The sequence below is a fragment of the Panthera leo genome, chromosome D4 (genome assembly GCF_018350215.1).
Source record: "Panthera leo isolate Ple1 chromosome D4, P.leo_Ple1_pat1.1, whole genome shotgun sequence".
Classification (NCBI taxonomy): Eukaryota; Metazoa; Chordata; class Mammalia; order Carnivora; family Felidae; genus Panthera; species Panthera leo.
In genome coordinates, this window is record NC_056691.1 from 45,978,406 (window position 1) to 46,002,796 (window position 24,391).

At 44.9% G+C, this 24,391-nt stretch overlaps 1 protein-coding gene across 4 annotated transcripts in view; it reads left to right on the forward strand.

The window, feature by feature from the left end:
• The first annotated feature begins 303 nt into the window (after positions 1 to 303).
• LOC122204387 (methylthioadenosine phosphorylase) overlaps positions 304 to 24,391 on the forward strand; it is a 47,991-nt gene continuing 23,903 nt past the window's right edge. Inside the window, exons 1-5 of one of the 4 annotated variants that reach the window (XM_042911817.1) lie at positions 304 to 560; positions 9,653 to 9,739; positions 10,962 to 11,020; positions 13,947 to 14,114; positions 18,171 to 18,284. In XM_042911817.1, coding sequence (XP_042767751.1) covers positions 528 to 560; positions 9,653 to 9,739; positions 10,962 to 11,020; positions 13,947 to 14,114; positions 18,171 to 18,284 — 461 coding nt within the window. In that variant the 5' untranslated portion in view covers positions 304 to 527. Of the gene's footprint in view, positions 561 to 9,652; positions 9,740 to 10,506; positions 10,758 to 10,961; positions 11,021 to 13,946; positions 14,115 to 18,170; positions 18,285 to 24,391 lie in introns of those variants that run through there. The other 3 variants (XM_042911816.1, XM_042911814.1, XM_042911815.1) reach the window with 3 other exon arrangements.

A 24,391-nucleotide genomic window follows, 5' to 3' on the forward strand; every position in this document is an offset into this window, starting at 1 on the left:
AGCAGTTGGGCAGAATGTCTGTGAACAGCCAGTTTCCTCCAGAGGAGTCTCCCTCCCGCGAGAACTTCTGGAACAGCGACCAGCCTGATTTTACAGAGGAGGCCGAGGTTGCAGCTACCAGTGGGCAGAGCAGGGAGTGGCGCTCTTCCTCGTAGGGATCTTGCGAAAGGTAACAGATCTGATTAAAGGGCAAAGGCACAGAATCTGGGGCAGTGCAACGGGTCAACTAACGGCCTCCATTATTATTATCATAACTGTGAACCCCTTACTTAGAACTGGGGTGAGAAAGAAACCGCGGAGAACCGGAAAGGTCTGCCAAAAGGACCGGACGCGAGAACCTCCAATTGAGGAGGGGGGTGGCGGGGGCGAGTCCCACACCAGCAGCCAATCCAGCTGTCCCGGGGAGGAAGAGGAGGAGCCAGGGCCTCCCCCGGGACTCCGCACTGCTCCGCGCGGTGCCACCGCTACAACTCGCTCGGCTCCCGGACTCAGCGCGTCCGCCACCGCAGCAGCTTCCCCGCGCAGATATGGCCTCAGGTGCCACCCCCGCGGCTGTGAAGGTGAGATGAGCCGTCTCGGCGGCTGCAGTCCGCCCTGCTCCCGCTGGGTGGGTGGGGGACCGCGCCTTCGGGCCACGCGCCGGGCCTGTGCGCCCCAGCCACGGCCGGCAGGGTCTGGGGCCCGGCCCCGGGGGCGCTGGCCCAGCGGCGTGGGTTGGGGGAGAGAGAATGCTTGCAGTCTCGCTCCTCTCCCCCCACACCTTGGGCTCAGAGGCACCTGCGCCGCACCAGGAGTGGGCAAGTGGAGAAGGGCGGTGGGTGGAGGCTGCGCTTGCTCCCCACACTCCCCCCCCCTCCCCCAACGCTTCCCCAGCTCCACTCCTTTCCGGCGGGCAGCTGCTGGACTAGCAGTGTGGGCGCCCGCAACTGCTGAGACCCGCCCCCGGTGCCGGCAGTACTCACGCTTCCGCTCCAACTCGGCTCGCTGCCCGCTCGGCCCACGTGGGAGAACTGGGTGCTTGAACTTGTGCGAGCTTCCGGTTTTTTTCTTATGCTTTCAAACGTAGGGCTTTTCTGTCCTGAAGTTTTCCCTGCAGCGCAATGCTTGGGGAATTCTGAGACTTTTTGACCTCACCGAAATGGAGTACCGGGCCGCTCCCTGTTTGGAGGCCTCTGGCTTTAAGCTGCTTTGTTTGCAACCTTGAAACAGTTAGAGATCGGTTTTCTTGTACCCTCGGACCTCACAGGTCTCCATACAAGGGATCTTTGTTCGGTGGAAGCTTTGGCCAGGGGAGGGCCCGAGTTCTGAAGGGTGCCTCGAGCTTCCCTGGGGCTTTTTAAACACATCCTGGTTGTAGTCTCGGGAGAAGAGTGTAGAATTACAGAGCAATGGAAATATTGATGATGAAACTTCAGATCTCTTCTAGGTTGTTTATGATTGGCTAAGAACTCAGTAAATTTGTTTGACTTTAGAAATTCTTGGCGGATGGGATAGGAAGGTCTGGGATAGATCCCTCTTCGGTTATCTCCTGATTCCCGCCTTTGTGTTCAGTTCTTTTGGGAGAAGGCAAATCTCTGCGGTGTGTATTCAGCCAGAGTGATGAGTTTATTAGCCCTTGCAGCTCTTAATGAGACACTTAGAATGAGAAGGGGTAGGGTAGAGAGTGTTGCATTCATACTCAGACATGAAACTCAGCTTTGACATTTTGAAAAGAATCTTGCGCTTAACAAACATTTGTAGAAGGCCTCTCCCTTGTCAGTAGCAGAGGACAAGCAGAAAATGTTTACCATGCTTATGAGCAAAGTAGGTGAGTTCTTTAGGTGTCCGTCTTTTAAGTGGGGATTTTCCTGCAGGGTTTGCTGGGATGGTGACAATTAATCTGTCTAGCACATGGTTGAAACTTATTAGATGTTAGTGCTTATTAGTGCGGGAGCTGAAATAAATTTTACAAGTCTTTTCTCCAACAGTTATTTTGCTAGGTCTTATTAGATGACAGCTTTCAGTGGCTAAGCAGCGGAAGTGATCACCTTTCCCTTATAGGAGTACACTTAAAGTGACATTAGGAGCAGAGAGGGATGGTTATGGAAACAGACTCCCTTCAGTCTTGTTTGACATTCTCCAGTCACACAATCCCTGTGAAATTAGTGCAGTACACTTAAGTGCAGAACGGGCATTGACTAGAGCCCTGATGTAAATACTGAATGACGTATATCTTTGGTCTTGGCGAGCTGCTGAATATAAAATTAAGAGGGACAAATAGTGCTAGGCCTGCTGGCTGATTGCTCTTTGAGCTTAGAAGGGTGACTGCTGTGCTTTGAGAAACCATGATGGCAACGCCAAATCCCTCAGACTGCTGAGGCTACGTCCTATGCAGGAGACACAAGGTGCCAGCGTGCAGAGCAAAATGGGCTCCTAAAAACCATACCCTGTCTCCAGATTGTGAAATGTAGAGCTGGAACATTTCTTAAGACCACATAGCCACACAGACCCTTTTTGTGGACATAAAGCTGAGGCCTGGAAAGGTCGACTAAGGTGTCCAGGACTATACAGCTGGACCTAGATAGTGATAGAATTGGGCCCAGAGCCTGGTGTGCCCCCAGCTGGATGTGAGGCAGTTCCGAAATACGACATGTCCTGTTTTATTGTGTGAGTAGAGAGATCATGCAGCCTGCACCCCCCTCCCCATGCCCACTGGCTACTCTCCCATGTTATTAAGGATAGCTGTTGTCTGGGAGGACCTCAGGGAGGCATCATCCTCCAACATCAGTCACGGGCAGGTGGTACGTATGACCATGCAGAGGGCTAAACTGGTTTTTGGCACCCGGACAGAACATTCTAAAGGGCTCTTTCAGCTGGCTATGGTTCCCCCAGGCAGCTGCTCTGGGGGATTAAAAATAAGCCTTATTAATCACGGTTGTTATCACAAGGAGGAAATACGGTTCCATCATAAGTGTGCAGTGAGCTGTCAACAAAATGGTATGGAGAGAGACAGGCAAGTCACGGAGTCTAGACTGTGATGAATGGGCCTTTTGAGCTCTCCTTGTGGCTGCCTGAGTGTGGCTGGCAGAGGCCTTCAGACTGAGAGTCCTTGAGCGACTCTCCGAAACCAGGCCTCAACTGGAAGCTGGAGGCTTCATTTTTTGCCTGGGGTCACAGTGGCATTTTGGACAGGACGCTTCCTCCTTTTGTAGGGCTGCGCTGAGCATTGCCAGGCATATAGTGCATCCTGGACGCCTCCCCACAAAATGCCCGTGGCGCTCCTGCCCCCTTGTTGTGGCAGCCAGAAGTGTCCCCATGGGTTTCCCGACACTCCCAGGAGAGCCAGTACACGCTGGGTTGAGGGACCTGGGCCAGATCCCTGAGACAGAGACTACCTGGTGAGGAGATGTGGGAGCAGCCCAGTTTGCATTCCGACCAGCAGAGAAAGACCAAGCAATAGGGGGCTTTTTGTTGTTGCTTCAAGGGATGTTCATTTTTGTTTTGTTGTTGCTGGAAGTGGGAAGATATACAGAAACGGTGACAGATATTAATGCATTATTTCACTTGATTCTCATCATTCTATAAATTAAGGATCTCCTTTTCAGTACCGATGAGCAAACAGGTGATATAAATTTTTGTGTCCAATGGACTCTAATCCCTAATTGTGATTGTGATCATGGTATTCTATGTTTTAAGTTTTTTTTTAATGTTTATTTATTTTTGAGAGAGAGAAAGCGTGAGCAGGGGAGGGGCAGAGAGAGAGAGAGAGAGAGAGAGAGAGAGAGAGAGAGACACAGAATCTAAAGCAGGCTCCAGGCTCTGAGCTGTCAGCACAGAGCCCAGCGCGGGCCTCGAACCCTTGAACTGCGAGATCATGACCTGAGCCTAAGTCAGGACGCTTACCGACTGAACCACCCAGGTGCCCCATGATCATGGTATTCTAGTCTGTGCCTCAGAAACATCTAAAGCAATCGTTTCCAAAGTGTATGATGCATCTGCACCCACCTTGGGGATTTGTTAGAAAGGCACGTTATCAGGCCTACCCCAGGCCTGCGGAATCAGAACCTCTGGGGGTTGGGGGTGTCCAGCAATCTGGGTTTTAAACAGCCTCAGTGTATTCAGAAGCCCACTAGAGTGTGATAGCTGCTGACCCGGGGAGCTTTGAAAAGGCCAGGTTTCTGCACTCAGAACAAGCTCTTCAGATGCTTCTTGGTGTTCTAGTTTCCCATGGCTGCTATAACCATAACCACAGACTGGATGGCTTAAAACAATGCAGATGTATTTTCTCGCAGTTCTGGAGGTTAGAAGTGCAAGAATGAGTCCTAACTGGGCTAAAATGGGAGTGTCAGTAGAGTGGCTCCTCTTGGAAGAGCCAAGGGAGAGTCCCGGTCCCTTGCTTTTCCAGCATCTAGAGATCACCAGTGTTCCTTGGCTCATGGCCCCGGATCACGTCACCTTCTTTCCCATTTGACCGTCTTATAAGGACATTTAGGGCCTACCCAGATAATCCAGGATAATCTCCCTGTCTCGAGATTTGTAACTTAATCCAGTAAGGTAACATTCACAGGTTCTGGGGCTTAGGACACAGACAGGATCTCTTTCAGGAGCGTTATTTATTTAGCCTCAGCTAGTCCAGATTTTGGCAATTCGTGGTCTGGGCCATAGGGTGGGGGTGCTCATTTCTGGCTGCACATTAGAACTACCTGAGGAGCTTTAAGAACACAAACCTTGCCTTGCCCGGTTAATCAGAGTCTCTGGAATCTTGGACCTGAGCTTCAGTATTGAAAGTTCCCCACAGGATTCTCGTATCCCGGAGCTGACCCAGGGGGAACACCGGGAACATTCCTGCTGCTGTGCCACAAGGGAAGGAAAGCTCTACAGAATACAATTAGCATTGAGGAAAATCCTTCTCAAAAAAGAAAAAAAAGTTGGCCATTTCAGTAAAAGGCGAAAGATTTATGCGATCTGAAGAGAAACCAGAGTATAAAAAAATTGGCCATTTCAGGAGGTGAATTATATCTTCAAGGGGGGTGTCTACCCATTAGAATAAACATCCTGACTTTGCAAGAGGTGGTTGGTTAAGTAAAGCTACAGATGTTCTGAGCCCCAAGGTTATCTCTGATCAGAATATCACATGACCAGATTAGTTTCCCAGTGCCGCCATAGCAAAGTACCGCAAACTGTTACTTAGGCAACAGACATTTATTCTTTGTCTGGAGGCTGGGAGGCCAAGATCCAGGTGTCAGCACGGTTGGTTGCTTCTGAGGCCTCTCCTTGGCTTGCAGTCAGCCAGCTTCCTGTGCCTCACATGGTCTTCCCTCTGTGTGTTTGTGTTCCTAATCTTGTTTTATAGGGATACCAGTCATATTGGATTAGGGCCCTTCCTGTGACTTCATTTAACTTTAATTACCTCAACAAAGATCCTATTTCCGAAAAGAGTTGCATTCTGAGATATTAGATATTAGTGCTTCAAAATACGGATTTGGGGGGAACCAGTTCAGCCAATAACCATCACCTACAAGGGTGGCTTACGGAGAAGGGCATCTTGTCCGAGATGGAGCCACCAGCTATCTGGACCGTATTGCAGGTTTTCAACAGGCCACCCAGACTGAGACATTTGGCCACTCTGTCCCCATACAGCTGGGCTTCTGGGATTTTGCAAGGCCCTGGGAGGCTCAAAGCCAGGTTGGCTCAATTAAGGGAGAACTTTTGTCTCTTGTGCTTGCCAAATAGGTCAACGGCAGCCGGGGCTGCAGGACTGAAATGCTCAGATAAGGGATTGCTGCCAGCTTGAGCTCTGGCCTTCTTGCCTCCTTGTGAGCTTGAAGCGCTCAGAGGAAGCCCACCTCTCTGGCATGAGCTAGTCTCAACTGCTTGGGGTTACGGTGTTTTGAGAATGCCGTCGTGGAGTGCTAGGTTCCTTCAGGTAGTGTATCTGGGCCTCAGAGTGATGGTGAGTGGTTCTTGAAACCAAGTGGGATATGTGAAATCTCCTAGGTCTAGGTACCAGGGGAAAAGGACGCAGGATAGGGGGTTAGTGTGAGCCCTTTTAGCATTGCTGGAAATAACCATTGTGGCCAGGTAAGCCAACATTTAGATAAAATGCTTTTGCACTCTCAGGAAGTCAAACTCTCTTCTCTTTTGAAGGAAGTTGACTCGGTGGTCTGTCGGTGGGAAAGTATGGAATGAACCCAGTAGCTGTTATAATTTGGCAGTGACCATGATTGACCAGGTTGGGGGGGGGGGTCTCTATTTTAGAACTTTATCTGGTGTAAAGTGACCTAGGAATTCCATCCTTGTCTCCAAACATATTTATTTCTAGCAGTCTAGGGTTTCCTGGATGGAGGGCTGATGCTTCTGACCCAGAAGGCCTGGTAAGGTCCTGTCGTTGCTTCCTGAGTGTGGATGAAGTCACTGATGGAGAGTCCCCTCCCTTCTTAGGTGTTTGCGTAGATGCCAGAGTCATTATTTCTGTTCGCTCTGTGACCCCGGTCCAGAATCTGACCTCTCTGGACATCAGTTTCCTTAATACACGGAGACAGAAAAACTTTCCCAGTACGGTACGATGCTGTAAAGGACTCCAGGGGATATTGGAAGGTAGTAGTACATCGTTGTAGTTGAGCATGAAAGACCTAGGTTCCTATTCCAGCTTTGCTCCTTACTTCTTGGACAAGTTTCTTAATCTGATGCTTTTTTTTTTTTGTCTTTGGTAAAGTGACTGTGACACTGTGGGGCCTGTCTTGCAGGGTGGTTGTGAAGATCAGTTGAGGTAAGGCATCTGAAGCACTCAGCCTAGTGCCTGTGACTTGTAAGTACTCAGACACAATTACTTCATCACTAAGGCATTACCAAGGCAAGTACTAGATGGACTGTTGAATTGAGAGGCTCCACGTGACACCCTATTAGGTAGGCCATGGGTGCTTGAGAGAGTTCCCTCCTAGTTGTACTTTGCTGTGGAGCCAGCAGGTGGCAACATTGCCCCATTCTGGCACTGCTGGCCTCCCTCCACAGCAGAAAAATGGTTAGAGGTCTATTTCCCCGATATGGCAGTATGCAGTTTGCTACATGTGTTCTGTATCCCTTTTGAGATGTGGTTTTCCATGAACAATTGGAGCCGGTTAGATGACTGGATGTGTTCACCTATAGATAATTCCAGTGCCCGAGACCCTGTTCCAACCTTCTGGGGAGCGGTAGCAGCTCTTGCTTTCATGCCCAGTGAAACTACGTGTTCTTCTCTGAGGGCTGAGTTACCAGCTACCTAATGCAGTCATGCAGCCAGGGTGCTGCGGACTGAAGCTTGGGGCTGCTGATAGCGGGCCCAGGGGCTCCAGACTGCAGCAGGATCCCTGGTTGGCATTTCTTCATCGCTGCTGCGAGGCTGGGCTAGCTTCCCCCAAACCGAGGTGGTTTCACAACAAAGTCTGTGTTGTCTTGTATGTACAAGTCTGAGAATCCAGTATTGAATCCGGATGTGAGATGCCCTGGCCCAGCGAAAGGAAGGGTTAGGATTATATAAAACCAAATTAAAAAAAATTTTTTTCTATCAAAATTGTCATGGTTTAAATGTACTGACTTAAATGAACATTTCTGTTGATTTCAAAACTGCAATGTGGGTTTTGTCTTACGTGGTAGCAAGATACGAGAGAAATGTGGGGTCCGCATCGAATGTGTAACCTGCTGTGGTTTTAACATACCACAAGGTGGCACCAACTTCAAAAACTGGTTTAGCCACTTGAGGACGTTGGGGGGATATTTTTAAAGGTCTGAATCCTGTAACTAGCAGTTCTTCAGTAAAATCTCACTAAATTACCTGTGTTGTTTTATTCTGTTTGGTTTTCCTTCCAGAAAACCGCGGGCCAGAGAGGTGGCCATTTTCCCACATATTAAATAGAAGTCAACTTGTGTCACTTGATCTGAAAATCACTCAGATGTTCAGTTAATTCTTAACTCTGGAATTTTTTCTCAAGGAGCTGCTTTCTTTCATTTAGTAGAAATTTTACTCCAGTGACAATAGATTTAAAGCTTTTTGTTGAAAAAAAGGAAAACGTGCAGGTCACTTTCCATTCAGTTTCTAATAAAGTGTCCTCTCTTTTAACCTGTCATCAGTAATTTAAATCCTGTTTCTCTTTGAGGAACTGTCAGCCCAGGGAACCTGAATGATTTCAGTCATTGAAGTTTTAGTTAACTGTTCAGTTAATATTTAGTTGTCTTTGTAATTATTCTTGTTTGTGTTTCTTAGTCATCAAATTAACTCTGGAATTGCAGTATCAGGTTCCTGTAACTCTGATTAGCACCTGGAGACAAGGACTAATAAGTTCATCTCTGGAAAATGCAATACAACACTTGAACTTAAAAAATTTAGAACTTGTTGGGGTGCCTGGGTGGCCCAGTCAGTTAAGCGTCTGACTTCAGCTCAGGTCATGATCTCACAGTTTACAAGTTCGAGCCCCTCATCAGGCTCTGTGCTGACAGCTCAGAGACTGGAGCCTCCTTTGGATTCTGTATCTCCCTCTTTCTGTCCCTCCCCCTCTCTTTCTCTCTCAAAAATAAATAAACATTAAAAAAATTTTAGGGGCTCCTGGGTGGCTCAGTCAGTTAAGCGTCCAACTTCTGCTCAGGTCATGATCTCGCCAGTATTGAGTTTGAGCCCCGCATTGGGCTCTATGCTAACAGTTCGGGGCCTGGAGCCTCCTTCGGATTCTGTGTCTCCCCCTCTCTCTGCCCCTCCCATGTTCATGCTCTGTCTCTCTCTCTCTCTCTCTCTCTCTCTCAATAATAAATAAACGTTAAAAAAACTTTAAAAAATTTTTTTTAATTTAGAACTTGCATTACTTATTTATATTTACATATATATGAAGGATAGTTTGATTTTATAAATATACATGAAGCTAACTTTTTATGCTTTTTCAGACTCTTCTATCATGATCTCTTACAGCTCTGTGATTTCAGTGGCCTAGGAAAGAAAATCTTTCTTGTTTCTTTATCAAATGGCATAATGAAGAGAAATCATTACTGGATGGGGATACAGAATATTTTCTGTCCTGGCCGTCTTTTGAGCATTTCTTACTCCATAACCCATTTAGTAGAGAAAACAAGATTGGTTAGAACCACATGCCTCATTTTTAGGTTTGCTTTTCTAACTTAAGCTAGTTAAAGTATTTTTCTATGCTACCTTTGTTATTTCCATAGTCAGAAACAAATGTCATATAGTCCAAAATATGTCCCATGCATTGGTTATTTCTGGAATATAGAAGGCTCTCAAATGTGTATTGAATGAGTGATTGTTTTTCTGTGATGTTCAGTTGTTGTTTTTTTTAATTTTTTTTTTCAATGTTTATTTTTGAGACAGAAAGAGACAGAGCATGAACGCGGGAGGGGCAGAGACAGGGAGACACAGAATCTGAAACAGGCTCCAGGGTCTGAGCTGTCAGCACAGAGCCCGACGTGGGGCTCGAACTCACGGACTGCGAGATCATGACCTGGGCCGAAGTCGGACGCTCAACCGACTGAGCCACCCAGGCGCCCCTGTGATGTTCAGTTTTTTAAAAATAACTAGGACTTAGCAGGAATGGTGAAGAGCATATATGTATGAATAAATGAACTTGCATGAAATAATGGTCTTGTTTACAATGAAAAATGACCAAATATGTTGTTTTCTTATTGTCTCCTTTAGATTGGAATAATTGGTGGAACAGGCCTGGATGATCCTGAGATCTTGGAAGGACGAACAGAAAAATACGTGGATACTCCATTTGGCAAGGTTCATATCCAGTTAGCAGAGACATACCAGCCTCTTCCTTTCTTCTTGCTGGCTAGGTTTTTAAGTTAAAAAGAACTTTTTTTAAATTGCTTTTGTCGTGGCAGCACAGGGCTCTCTGCCCCCGGCTGAGAGGGGCCAGTATTCCTGTCACTGGGCTCTGCCAGCTGAGACCGTGTCCCTAAGAGTGCCTTGGACTTCACACGATTGAGAACATGGCTTTTGAACGTGCACACACAACTTCTCAATTTTTATCTCTAGAAGCCAGACACTCATTTCAGAGACCGCAACTGCACTTCTTCAGATCTCTGCATTCAAATCAGCTTCTAATTGGGGCCTGTGTGTCTTCCATACTAATTTTGGAGACAGACTGATGACACACGGTAGCAAATAATGCAAAGTGGCCTCTTCTCAGTAAGCCCTGGCCCAAAGGGGGGATTTCCTGAGGATGCAGAACACAATAGCATAACTAAACTGGAAATAAAACACTCCTTTTCTGTTGCATGGAGGCTATTTGTTCTTCCAGCTCTTGTGTCAGCCAGCTAGGATGAGGTGTCTGCCTTCTAATTCCATAGTGTTGCTTCCAAACTCGATGGTTCTCCTGGTCCTGTAAGATCCCTGCATCTGGCAGTCTCAACCCAGTCCTCCTTTTCATCCAAGGCTATAGATTGACCTTGTGTTCTCTAAGTCCTGCTTTCGCCTTGGCTCACTTCACGGTCTCCTGTTTTCTTAACCCTCCCCACCCCCCCGCCCCCTTCAAGTTGTCGGGACCTTCCTCTCCATTATCTCAGGTCGTCCCATGACCATCTAAGACCTGGTTAACATGGCAAACTGTTCCAGTGCGGAGTCCTTAAATTCTGTGACAGTGAACTCCTTTCTGCACCTGTTCTTGTACCCGCCCAATACCCTTGACACATCTCTCTTTGATCAGCGTTAGTGACATCAGAATCCCCGGGGCGCTTGGCTACAAATAGTTCTTGCTAAGTGTGGTCTACCCCATGCACCCAGGGCAGCTCTCCAGGTCCTGTGACTTTCTGTGCTTGTAGAAGGCTCAGTATTAGTGACTAAGTTAATCAAATATAGACTCTTGTACTTCTTTAAAAGCATATCTTCCAAGTTCTCATGAATCCTTTTGTGGTTGAACAATGGAAGTGGCAGTTTTTAAATTGTTTATATATGAGTGTATCCACGTCACTGGGTTGTAACCATTTTTCATTATGTTCAGCCTTCTGATGCCTTAATTTTGGGGAAGATAAAGAATGTTGACTGCGTCCTCCTCGCAAGGTAAGATATTCTAAGCTTTTTGAATGTTGGTACCAAAGGAAGATTTAAATTTGACCTGAATTCTGGAGAGAGTAATGACACAGGAATGAGTTTTTATGTGCTGGTGGAGCCAGAGCTTCTCGGTCACCTTTATTTACTACTTATGGTTTTGGGGTAAATTATCTGGACTCTGGAGAACAGAGATCTCACCCCACCCCCCTTAGACTAGACAAGTGGTTAGAGTAATTAATGAGCAGTACAGCAAGTCCGACAAAAATTGAAGCTTCTGGTTTCAGTTCTAACTTCAAGAGGAGAGAGGCTTTCTCATGTCCGTTGTTTTTCTTCTTTTTTAAAAAATTTATTTTAGAGAGTAAGAGTGTATTTGTAAGCAGGGGAGAGGGGCAGAGGGAGGGCGGGGAGAGAGAGAGAGAGAGAGAGAGAGAGAGAGAGAGAGAGAGAGAGAGAGAGAGAGAGAATATCTCAAGCAGGCTCCATGCTCAGCTTTGAGCCTGAGGCAGGACTTGATCCCACAACCCTGGGATCATGACCTGAGCTGAAATCAAAAGAGTTAGTCGCTCAACTGACTGAGCCACCCAGGCACCCCCATTGTTTTTCTTCTAATAAGGCAGACTGCTTCATTCACGACCCCTGGTGCAGTAACAGTTCTAGGTTTGCAGGGAATGGGTTCCCTTTGGTATCCACACTCTGTTTTCTTGACCAGGCTAGGACTATTCCATTATTACAGAGGGAGCAAATCATTTTTATCACAAGGTTGGAAATTAGACTACATAGATTAGTTTTCTGTTGCTGTAGAACAAATTAGCACAAATTTAGCAGCTTAAAACAATACACACTTTCTGAGCCCCAGGAGTGTGGGTGCAGCTTAGCTGACTCCTGTGTTCAGGGTCACACAAGGTCACACAAGGTACACTCAGGACTTGTTCTCATTTGGAGCTCCGGGTCCTCATTCAGGCTTAAGTGCTTGTTGGCAGAATTCAGTTCCAGGGGCGTAGGTCATAGGATAGCGGCCTGCTTCCTCAGGGCCAGAAGGAGGGGGTGCTCTAGTACATGCTGGCCAGGTGAAACCTAGTCAGGAGAGTGACCCCAACACCTCTGGTGTAGCCCATTGGCTGGAAGCAAATCTCACATCCACCTGCAGTGGAGGGAGGAGGGAATTAGATGGAGCGTGAAAACGGGGATCACCCTAGAGTCTGTTTGCCACACCCCTTTTTAAAAAAAAATATTTTTAATGTTTGTTTATTTTTGAGAGAGAGACCTTGAGAGCCAGGGAGGGGCAGAGAGAGAGAGACAGACAGACAGACACAGAATCCAAAACAGGCTCCAGGCTCTGAGCTCTCAGCACACAGCCAGCCCAATGAGGGGCTCAAACTCCCGAACCGTGAGATCATGACGTGAGCTGAAGTCAGACGCCCAACTGATTGAGCCACCCAGGTGCCCCTGTCTGCCACACCACATTTTTAAAACAGAAGTGACTTTGCTGAATTCAGTAAAACTAAATTTAGGTTTAGATGGTTACATGGGTTGATTTCAGGCAAAATTCTTTGTTGGTCTGTGGTCATTGCGGGAGGATTGATTAATTTTTTCCAGGCTCTAAGAGAAAACAGCTAGTGGTGTGGCCCCATGGTGAGGCTTTTATACTACTGCCAATTGAACTGAATTGTGTTGGACTGTGAACTATTTGTCCCTCTAATGTAGTGTTTCTTTTTTTTTTTAAGATTTTATTTTATTTTATTTTACTTTTTTAAAATTTTTTTTTTTTTAATTTGAGAGTGAGAGGGCACGAGTGAGCTAGGGGCAGAGAAAGAGAGAGAGAGAAGCAAGGCTCACCCAAAGCGGGGCTCAAGCTCACCTGATGTGGGGCTCAAACTCAAGAACCGTGAATCATGACCTGAGCCGAAGTCAGATGCTTAAGGACTGAGCCACCCAGGCACCCCTAACAATTTTACTTTTGAGTAATCCCTACATCCAACATGGGCTCGAACTCACAACCCTGAGATCAAGAGTTGTATGCTTACCAACTAAGCCACCCTCGTGCATGTCTAGTGCAGTGTTTCTTAACTGCTTTTTTTTTTTTAAATGTTTATTCATTTTTGAGAGAGAGACAGACAGAGAGCAAGCGGGGGAGGGGCAGAGAAGGAAGACACAGAATCCAAAGCAGGTTCCAGGCTCAGAGCTGTCAGCACAGAGCCCCTATGTGGGGCTCGAACTCATGGACCATGAGATCATGACCTGACCCGAAATCAGACACTTAACTGACTGAGCCACCCACCCCTCTTGCCTACTTTTGGTTTTTGATTTTCTTTTGAAAATCTTTTTAGTGTTTTGAAGACCAGTCTTAGGAAAATGCATATACTTTCTGGGCATTCATGAACCTCTACCTTCTGAGAAGTCATCTGTCAACTCAGGATAAAAACCCTGATAAGCTATTCCCTGATAAGTCTGAAATTATGTACAGAGCATTTTGATGTTTTACATAATTCTGTTGGTAAAGATTAAAGTTTTTTTTTTTAATATAAATATGGGATGATACAAGGGATATTTAATAACAATCTATGGTGCAGTAATATCCATTTTACAGATGAAAAAAACTGGGCTGAGAGAGCTGAGTGGCTGTGATGAGATCACCCCAGTAGTAAATGGCAATGCTAGGATTTGGACCCAGGCAGTTTTACTCCAAAGCTCAAACTTAATCGTCATTCTAGAAAGAGATTTGTGTGTGTTCGGTTACTTCCTTGAAAGCTTACCTCTGTATTACCACATGTAAAGGACACTGGACTTGACACTTTGCCTTTCTGTGGTGGAACATTCCATGTAGTATTGGTAGTTTTTCAAGCAGCCCAGAATAATTTTAACTCTATGAAATACTGCTTCTATTCTGACAGTATTCAAGTGCCCTGCTCACTCATCTGCTGTATTCTTCCCACAGGCATGGGAGACAGCACAGCATCATGCCTTCCAAAGTCAACTACCAGGCGAACATCTGGGCTCTGAAGGAGGAGGGCTGTACACATGTCATAGTGACCACAGCTTGCGGTTCTTTGAGGGAAGAGATTCAACCTGGTGATATCGTCATTATCGATCAGTTCATCGACAGGTAAGCAGATCATTGAAGATGCTTTAGGCTCATGTAAGATCATTCCCAGCTCAAATGGACATTTGGTGGGTACCTGGGAGAGATGCGGAGGGCAGGCCCACAGACTTGCTCTAAGCTTTTCATTGTGGGAGTTTTAAACATCTGCAAAACAGAATAAGAATCTCTCCGGTTACCAGTTCCCAGCTTTGCCATATATCAGTTCACTACAGCCTGTAACTTGAAAAGATAAGGACTCTGTTAGAAACAAGCAAATCACTTAATATTTCCTTAGTATTAGCAGTCTAGACAGTGCTCCCCTCTTCTCTACCATCTTAGAGACTTTTGTTAAGTTGGTTTGTTCAAATACGGGTCCGGGGGGGGGGGTCCACTCATACATGCAAGAGCTAATAATGTTTCATCCACCTCCTTTTTTCATTTTTCTTGTTATTCTGTAGTGTCCCCAGTCTGGATTTTACTGACTGCATCCTTAAGTGTCACTAAGGGTGTTCCCCTGTGTCCTGTGTTTGTTGTAAACCAGTGGGTAGCTCTGGAGGCCTGATAAGAACCAGGTTCAAATTCTTGGCAAGAACCCTCCCTTCCGCGTTGTACCAGCAGGCACGTGATATCTGCTTGTCTTTACACGGTGTTGATTGATCAGTTGGTTCAGGAACTACGGACTTCTTTGTTACTTAATTGCACAAGTAATTTATAACTGTCCTTTACCAAAAAAATTCAGTAGTAATAGACTGCCAAGCTCCTGGGCTTTTTCTGGACTTAGAAATAGTTAAAGAGGTCACAAGGGAGAATGGGTGGTCTCCTAGGGATTCCTGCCTGCTGCACCCTGCCCCCCTACAATTCGTGGTGAAAAGAACCACCTCCCAAGGTGTTTTGGATGGAGACAGGTGGCTGTGCTCTGCGCCTTGAGTCAATGATGGGGAGAAGTAGCAGAGTGGAAGCCACTTGGTGGCTCCTCCTGGAGTCCCCAGACCATGACCTATGTCTATCACTCCCTTCCCATCTGCTCTGTCTGAGTTTACTACACCCAGACACCTCTCATACCTCTTCTATGCAAGGAAAGTTTATTCAGTCTGGTTCTCTGTGCCTTCTGCCTGTCAGGGATCTGTTCTATTTAGAGTCCATCAGAAGCATTCTTGATTATTCCCTGATGGAGTGAAACTGTTAGGTTGAACTACATGAAATTGACTATTCTCTAGGTCAGAAATGGTTGAATATCAGCAGTTTCATGTGGCTCCACCTAACAAATAATGGGGGTAGACGAAAATCATTACATGACCTTCATGTATCATTTTTCCTATCATTTTTTCAGCACCTGACACCATATGTTTATTATTCATCTTTCCCTCTAGAATATAGGCCATGTGAGGGTAAAGACCCTATCTGCCACTTTATCCCTAACACTCACAACAGTGCATGGCCCGTAGTTGCTCCGTCAGTATTTATTTTTAAAGTTTCTTTTCTTTATTTTGAGAGAGAGAGCGAGAGCGTGAGTGCATGAATAGGGGAGGGGCAGAGAGGGAGAGAGAATCTCAAGCAGGCTCCACTGTCAGCGCAGAGCTGGACACGGGGCTCGATATCACAAACTGTGAGATCATGACCTGAGTTGCAATCTAGAGTCGGACACTTAACCGGCTGAACCAGCCAGTCAGTATTGTTTAGCAATTGCATGAATGTGATCGTTCAAAGGAAGAGAGAGGTTGGAATTCTTGATCAAAATCTCTATGGTTGTCAAGAGTCCCTGTGCTTGGAGGTAATGACTTGAGAAAATGGCTGTAATATGCTTGTGTTTGATAAAGCAGAGTACATGGGATGCCTGACTAGCTCAGTCAGTAGAGAGCGCATGGAACTCTTGACTTCAGGGTGGTGAGTTCAAGTCCCACATTGGGTGTGGGGCCTACTTAAAAAAAAAAGTATAGCAGAGTATAAAACTCCGTATTCAGACTAATCCAAATTTATTAAGTATCAAAGATGGTGCTGGAAAGAAATGTCTGACTTGGGCGTTAAGCCTTGGATTAATTTGTTACTTAGATGGTGTAACTGTGGTGTTTGCCAGATATTTTCCTCACATATATATAGCAAATGTAGATGTTTCCCATACTGGCTCTTTCAAGAAAGCAGTTGGGGTGATGGAGAAGAGAAAGAGAACAAGCGTTGCCCTTCTATGTGGTTTCATTCCGTCGTAGCACTCCTTAGCTGTGTAACCTTAACGCCTTCTGATACCTGTTTTCTTTTATGTGAAGTGGGGATAACCTGACTCCTTGCTCTTACCTTGGAAATTCAGAGTCTAGCAAGTGCCTTTTATCTAGCACGTACTACCTTCCCAGTACTTGGGTGCCATTATTGTGCTTGTGGCATGTTGGTTGGGTGGGTCTGTAGTTAACATTATTTGGTAACAATAGAAGAGACTTTCTCTTAAGGGAATATCATTTAGAAGAAATCTGAAGTTTTATGTTGATGACATATTGCAATGATGACATTTTGGATTTATTGGGCTAGATAAGATACTAAAGCTAATTTTACTTATTTCTTTTACTTTTTTTTAATGTGTTAGAAAACGTAAAATGACTAAGTGGCTTGTATTATACTGCTATTGGACAGTGTTTCTGAATAATGCTGCCACTAGCTGGGCCAGTTAACCAAGCTTGGGTATGTACCTGAGTCACTGTGAGTAGGTTTATGTCATAGGAGAGGAGAATCGGTACTTTTTACCTTATGAGTAATGGCCTTCGTGTATTTAAGGTAAACCTTGGTGTGTTCAGGCAGGCACCTGATGCGTTCTCTGGGTGATGGCCTCAGACACAGAATGGTGAGCGAGCGACTGTGCTGTTTGTAGCTTGAGGTTCCCATAGCCACCTACCCAGCCTCAGCTTGGGTGACAAAATTGCAACATTCTGCAAAGCCACCCAGTGGGTGATAGCCACGGGGACAGGAGCCCTGGATTATGAGGTTTTCTCTTGGCTCTGTTTATCCTCAGCCAAATCAGCAGCCCGTTGCCCTCTCTTAAATCCAGGTTGAGCCCCACCATTACTTAGGCTCTTTCTCTCTGCACTACATACGGATTCTTCTACAGGGACTGATCTAGAAACATATTTTTGCTTACTGCTGTCACTTTGTCGGCACATTATCTTAGAAAAAATATCCTTGTCCTAAAGTGGTCATCAGAGGATTAAGTGGGATTGTTTTAATATCCCTAACAGAAACTTGTGATAAAGAATCAGGAAGGAGTAGTGTGGCTATTCTTACTTAATAGATGGCAGAACTAAAACACGTCATTTTCTCTGCCGTCCATAGAAAAAGTGCCCAGCATAGAGAAAACCACCACCAGCCTGGCTTATCAGCCATGCCTACCTTAGAGGCCATTAAGGTTAAGAGTGACAGCAGGCTCTGATTTTATGGTGGTTTTTAAAATGTTAGATTTCTACCCTAAAAATGGAATACACCCTTAAAGGAGTATGATGGACTAGAAGCTCTTTTAAGAAAATAAGCTCATTGTCCTCTTTTTTTTTTTTAAGTTTATTTATTTATTTTGAGAGAGACAGCATGAGTTAGGGAAGGGCAGAGAGAGAAGAGAGAGAGAGAATCCCAAGCAGGCTCCACACTGTCACCGCAGAGCCCCGTGTGGGGGTTGAACTCACAAGCTGTGAGATTGTGACCTGAGCTGAAACCAAGAGTTGGACGCTTAACTGACCGAGCCACCCAGGTGCCCCAAGCTCATTGTCTTCTGAAAGTAATTTTTTTCTCTCCAGCTGTGTTCCAGCCTGTGAAAAGTTGAAAGCCTGGGCCTGAGAGAAGGGGAATCCTGGGTGTGGCTGACATGGAGAGAGCAGGACAGCAGACAGGTGGGGAGGGGAGTGGCTCCAAGTATTTTTGGGGTGTGTGCAGTCATGCATCTCTTTCTCAGACATGCAAAGAAATGCCTTAGCAAATATTTAAAGTGAAAATAATATCTTGTGCTTATGATTAGGGCAGCTGTGGAAAGCAAAATGGATGGTCTAGAATTTACATACCAGAAGAATGTGTTGGTTTTGTCATTTTCCTATTCTTCCTACACGGTGACAGGTTTCTTCACTCTTCCCTTGCCCTGGGTCCTGGGCTTCAGGCACAACGCTCTTCACAAACCAGTTACAAATGGCGTTCTACAAGTACTGAGAACTTGTGGGAGGTTCGTCCACAGTAAGTTTTTTCAGTGCCTCATGCCTTCTGATGGAACTGGGTTTGATTGATCCATTTCTTCTACCTTGATGGAGGTTCTTGTTGTCAGAGCCACAGGTCATTTGACAGTTCGGTATAAAACATGGTTAAGAATGGGACTTGTTTCACTCCTTGACGGTCATTCCGTGGTCCCTTTGAACTAGGGAAGGAATTTGATCTTTCTGTCTGTCTTAAGAGACTGTTGAGAGGCTGTTTATACTTTAAAAGGATCTCACAAGGGAGATGCTCCGAGATTCATAATTTGGGGGTTCTTCTGTGATGCAAACTCTTGTGTGTGTAGCGTATACCTGTCACCCCGAACTACTGACTCTCCATGTCGTGCCTGGTACACATGGGTAGAGGATTCCAGCAGTTCCATACATGACTCTTCTCTTCACCATCAATCCTGATAGTTACTGAAAGGAATTGAATTCTCTATATGTGGGTACGCTATTTGGAAAGATGCCCACGTTCTATTAAGTTTTTGTTTGTTTTTTTGTTTGTTTGTTTGTTTTTTAAGATGCAGATTAGTAGGACCCATTAAACTGCTATAGCTATCGGAACTATCTCGAGCTGGGGCTAGCAAACATCTGTGAAGGACAAAGATGAGATTCTTACTTTCTAATAGTGGCTTTTATCAGGAATGTTATGCAGATAAGGATTTTTTTTTTTAAACAATTAAGAAAAATACAATAAAAAATTTGAGATGAAAAACAGGGTGTGATTCCTACTGCCAGATGTTTTCTGCAAAATGCCGTTAACATGTTAGCCTGTTACGTTTGAGGCCCCCAGTTAGGTTCTGGTGGAGAATGCAGTGGGAGAAGCCCCGGCTTAGAAGTGAGAACGTTCAGAATTGTTCCCTGGCTTTGCCCCCAAACTCTTTTGTCACTGAGTGTCCTCATCTGCAAAATGAGGGTGCTGGATTGGTTCTTGAGTTGATAGCCTCCCTCTTCTTAGCGTTCTTTTTTCACTACGTCAGGGAAAGGTTTGAGTAATGTGGCTGTGATGCTTGCTTGCTTACTCATCAGGAAAGTCCCGCTGTAAACACAGTGGTAAGGGATTATGTCAGTTTATTTCCCCCTCCCAAAGCCCTGGGCTTCCCCCCTTGAGGTCATGGTGTAATATTGTTTGAACGGGCCCCTGCCAAGGACTGACCCGGAGGTTGAGGTGTGCTCTGCTGTCCATTATATCACCAGTCTTTGAACTTCTGGGGCATGGCGTGGATTTTTATCGGTACTAATGGGGCTTCTGGTAAAGGATTTCACAGGAAGCCCTCCCTTAGCCCTTTTTCCATGCCCGTGAGCAGCTATTTCAAACCCTGACTGCTTCCTGCCCCTCTCCTTCACTCTTAGTTGAGAGTATTACTTCTTTATGAAAAAAACAGAAGCTATTAGGCATAACTTACCATGTTCCTTCCCCCTCCCTCTCATCAGTTACTTGTGTGCCCAGCCTTTACCGTCTTCCTGCCCACCTGTCCAGGAAGCAGGGGCAGCTATACCCATGTTCCCGAGAGTTTCCTCATTCTGCTCCGCAACCTAGTTCCCTTATTACTGCCTCGCTTCATATCCCTTCTCTTATTAAAAATGCTGATAAGCTTCCAATTTGGGGGTTATTACCAAGTGCCACAAATCCCTTAATCCTGTTCATCACGTACAAGTGTAATTTTCTCAGTTTATGGTTGAAGAGACTTAAAACTCAAAGATATTGGTCATTACTCTCTAGTAAGTGGGATCCATGGAGTTTGAAGTCCAGTTAGCATCCAGAGCCTGTGACCTCACCCACCCTTCACACACAGACTTCCCAGCTGTGCCTTCCCCCTTCAGATCCCACTGGCCACTAGATACAGGACAGGGTCCCAGAGATACCTCACACTTTGTAATTCAAGATTAAATTACCCCCCTTGGATGTCTTCTAACCCCACACTCTCACCCCACCTCAGCTCTTCCTTCCCTGCTTGGAAAATTCCTAAGTTGATCATACCCATGGTACTGCCTCAACCTGGCAGTCAGTGCCATGGCTCTGGGTCACCCCTGCATGGAGAGTCCATCCTCAGGTCATACCTGTGTGTGCTTTGAACCACCCTCTGTTCTCTGTCAACCACTTCCCTCACATCCCTCCTTCTCTCCAGTGTGTCTCCTGCAAAGCTGGTTTCCAGACTACTCCCAGAAAATAGAACAGAAACAAAGACATGATCAGAAAAGTGCTGGAAACAAAGCATCCACTACTCTCTGGGAGCACTCGCTTAGGGTTGTCACACAGTGGTGATTAGTACCAGCTCAGACCCACAAGGCTGAGTTAACAATACAGCCTGGGGAGAAGGAATGTCCTAATAAGCTCTTTGTTTGGGAGGGGCCAAGATGGCAGAGCAGCATGGAAGGTTTTTTTGCCTCTCTCATCCCTGAAATGCAGCTAGATCAACACCAAACTATTTTGCACACCTAAAAACTGATCTGAGGATTAACACAACAGGCTGCACAACTTGAAGCACAGAACTTGGCAGTTGCATGGCACACAGAAGTGAACTAGGGGAGAGAGAAGCCGTAGAGGGTAGAGAGCTGATTTTGCTTGCGGAGAGATGATGGAGACTGGGGTGGGGGAGAGAATACAGGAAAAGCAGTCCCCCCGAAAGCAGCTGGAGAGAAAGAGAAAGAGTGGAAACACCTCTAAGGGGCTTAACAAGAAAGGGAGAAAGGAGAAAATACAAAGAAGAGGGTTTAAATACCGTTAAGACACTATAAACAGGGGAGTGCAGAGTCTGAAACTCCGCAGCTTGATACCTGTTGGAGCTGTAGTGGGAAAGGTGAATTCCTAGGAGCAGACAGCAGGGTCTGAGGGGTCCTCAGCCCACATGAGGAGAAGTGGTTCCCTTGTTGAGAGGACATTTGGTAGAGGTTGTGCGGCCTCCCCGCAGGCAAAGGTCCCAGTGGACCCTGGAGAACAGCTACATTTGCTGGTGTTGGAACAAGGATGTTAAAGGTGAAGCCTGGCACCGGATGTGTGTTGTGATTTACCATAATCCCTGGAATGCTGCTGCTACACGATCTGAAGTTTTTCTGGGGCAGGCTGGCACCTGGCCATTGCTCGGTGAGACCCTCCCCCAGAGGATTGGAGTGGGTCAAAGCCACAGGGCCCTCAGAAGTGAGGGGTTTGGAAACACAGCTCCATTTGAGATAAAGCTCAGGAGGGAGGTGCCACCTGGCAGGCTGATTGACGGCTTGGTCACGGACAGTGTAGAAGAGGGGAGTGGACGGAAGCTGGAGACAAAGGAGGGGCGCTTGATTGCCTGTTGGGGAGAGCACAGAGTTCTGATACTAGAGACTGGGTAGCTGGGTGACACCATTTTCACCCTTCCTGTGCATGCACCACAAATGATCCACCCTGGTAAACTCAGCACCATCTAGTGGAGAACAGAGCCATTATACCAAACCCCATCCAACTGTGCCAACTGTGCTCTAGAGGAACACCACACGTCTCTGCCTGCTTAGTTTAAGACCATAAAGTGCTTCATAGTTTGACTTCCAAGAGAAACTGGACATAATTCCAATCATATTTCATTCTGTTGGTCCGTCTATTGAATTTTTTTCTTCTCTTATTCTTGAATACATAAAGAGAAAAATTTATTTTTATTTTCCATATTAATAAAAATTTTTCTTTAATTTTTTCTACTATACTTTTACTTTTTTGTAAATTTTTTACTTCTATTTTACTTCGTCATTCCATTTTATTCTTTTTTATTGTATTTATGTTTTTAAATTTTCAAACGTTTTCCTTTTTTCCTTTTTTTTCTTTTCCTCCCTTTTTTCTCTATTCTGTCCAGCTTCTTTCAACAACTAGACCAAAACACACCTAGGATCTTCAGTTCTTTATTTGGTTTTGTGGTGTTTTTAATTTTTCAATTTTTATTTTATTAATTCTTTTTCTTCCTCCAAAATGACAAAATTCACCCCAAAAGAAAGACCAGGAAGAAATGACAGTCAGGGACTTAATCAACACAGATACAAGCAAGATGTCTGAACCAGAATTTAGAATCATAATAATAAGAATGCTAGCTAGGGTTGAAAAAAGCATAGAATCCCTTTCTGCAGAGACAAAAGAAGTAACATCTAGTCAGGACAAAATTAGAAATGCTATAACTGAGATGCAATCTCGAATTGATGTCACAAGGGCAAGGATGAAAGAAGCAGAACAGCGTATCAGCGATATAGAAGACAAATTTATGTAGAATAATGAAGCAGAACAAAAGAGGGAAACTAAGGCAAAAGAGCATGATATAAGAATTAGAGAACTCAGTGACTCATTAAAAAGGAGTAACATCCAAATCATAGGGGTACTAGAAGATGAAGAGAGAGAAAAAGGGGTAGAAGGCTTATGTGAGCAAATCATAGCAGAAAACTTTACTAACCTGGGGAAAGACATAGACATCCAAATCCAGGAAGCACAGAGAACCCCCTTTAGATTCAACAAAACCCAATCATCAACAAGGCATATCATAGTCAAATTCACAAAATACACAGACAAGGAAAGAATCATGAAAGCAGCAAGGGAAAAAGAGTCCTTAACCTACAAGGAAAGACAGATCAGATTTGTAACGGACCTATCTACAGAACTTGGCAGGCCATAAAGGAGTGGCAGGATATATTTATTGTGCTGAATCAGAAAAATATGTAGCCAAGAATTCTTTATCCATCAAGGCTGTCATTCAAAATAGAAGGAGAGATAAAAAAAATTCCCAAACAAAAACTAAAGGAGTTTGTTACCACTAAACCGGCCCTGTAAGAAATTTTAGGGGGGAACTCTCTGAGGGGAGAAAAGATGAAACAAAACAAAACAAAAAAGCAACAAGACTAGAAATGACCTGAGATCACCACCAGAAACTCCCAACTCTACAGGCAACATAATGGCAATAAATTCATATCTTTCAGTACTCACTCTAAATATCAATGGACTGAATGCTCCAATCAAAAGACATAGGGTAACAGAATGGATAAGAAAAGAAAATCCATCTATATGTTGTTTATAAGCAACCCATTTTAGACCTAAAGACACCTGCAGATTGAAAGTAAGGGGATGGAGAATCATCTATCATGCTAATGGTTGCCGAAAGAAAGCCATAGTAGCCATACTTATATCAGACAATCTAGATTTTAAAATGAAGACTAACAAGATAAAGAAGGGCATTTTATCATGATTAAGGAGTCTATCCACCAAGAAGATCTAACCACTATAAACATTTGTGCTCCAAATGTTGGAGCCCCCAAATTTATAAATCAGTTAATCAGAAACATACAGAAACTCATTGATAATAATACCATAATAGTAGGGGACTTCAATACCCTACTTACAGCAACGGACAGATCACCTAAACAGAAAATCAGCAAGGAAGCAACAGCTTTGAATGACACACTGGACCAGATGGACTTAGCAGGTATTATTCAGAACATTGCATCCTGAAGCAGCAGAATATACATTCTTCTCGAGTATTCTCCAGAATATATCACATATTAGAACACAAATCAGCCCTCAACAAGTACAAAAAGACTGAGATCATACCATGCATATTTTAGACCACAACACTATGAAACTTGAAATCAACCACAAGAAAAAATCTGGAAGACAACAAATACTTGGAGACTAAAGAACATCCTAGTAAAGAATGAATGGGCTAACCAAGAAGTTCAAAAGGAAATTAAAAAGTACATGGAAGCCAATGAAAATGATAACACCACAACTCAAAACCTGTGGGATGCAGCAAAGGCAGTCATAAGAGGGAAGTATATCCAGGAAGCAATCCAGGCCTTCCTAAAGAAGGAAGAAGGGTGTCAGATACACAAGTTAACCTTAAACCTTGAAGAGCTGGAAAAAGAACAGCTAATAAAACCCCAAACCAGCAGAAGATGGGAAATAATAAAGATTAGAACAGAAATCAATGCTAACAAAACCAAAAGAAACCGTAGAACAGGTCAGTGAAACCAGGAGCTGGTTCTTTGAGAGAATTAAAAAAATTGATAACCCCCTAGCCACTTTGATCAAAAAGAAAAAAGGACCCAAATAAATGAAATCAAGAATGAAAGAGGAGATATCACAACCAA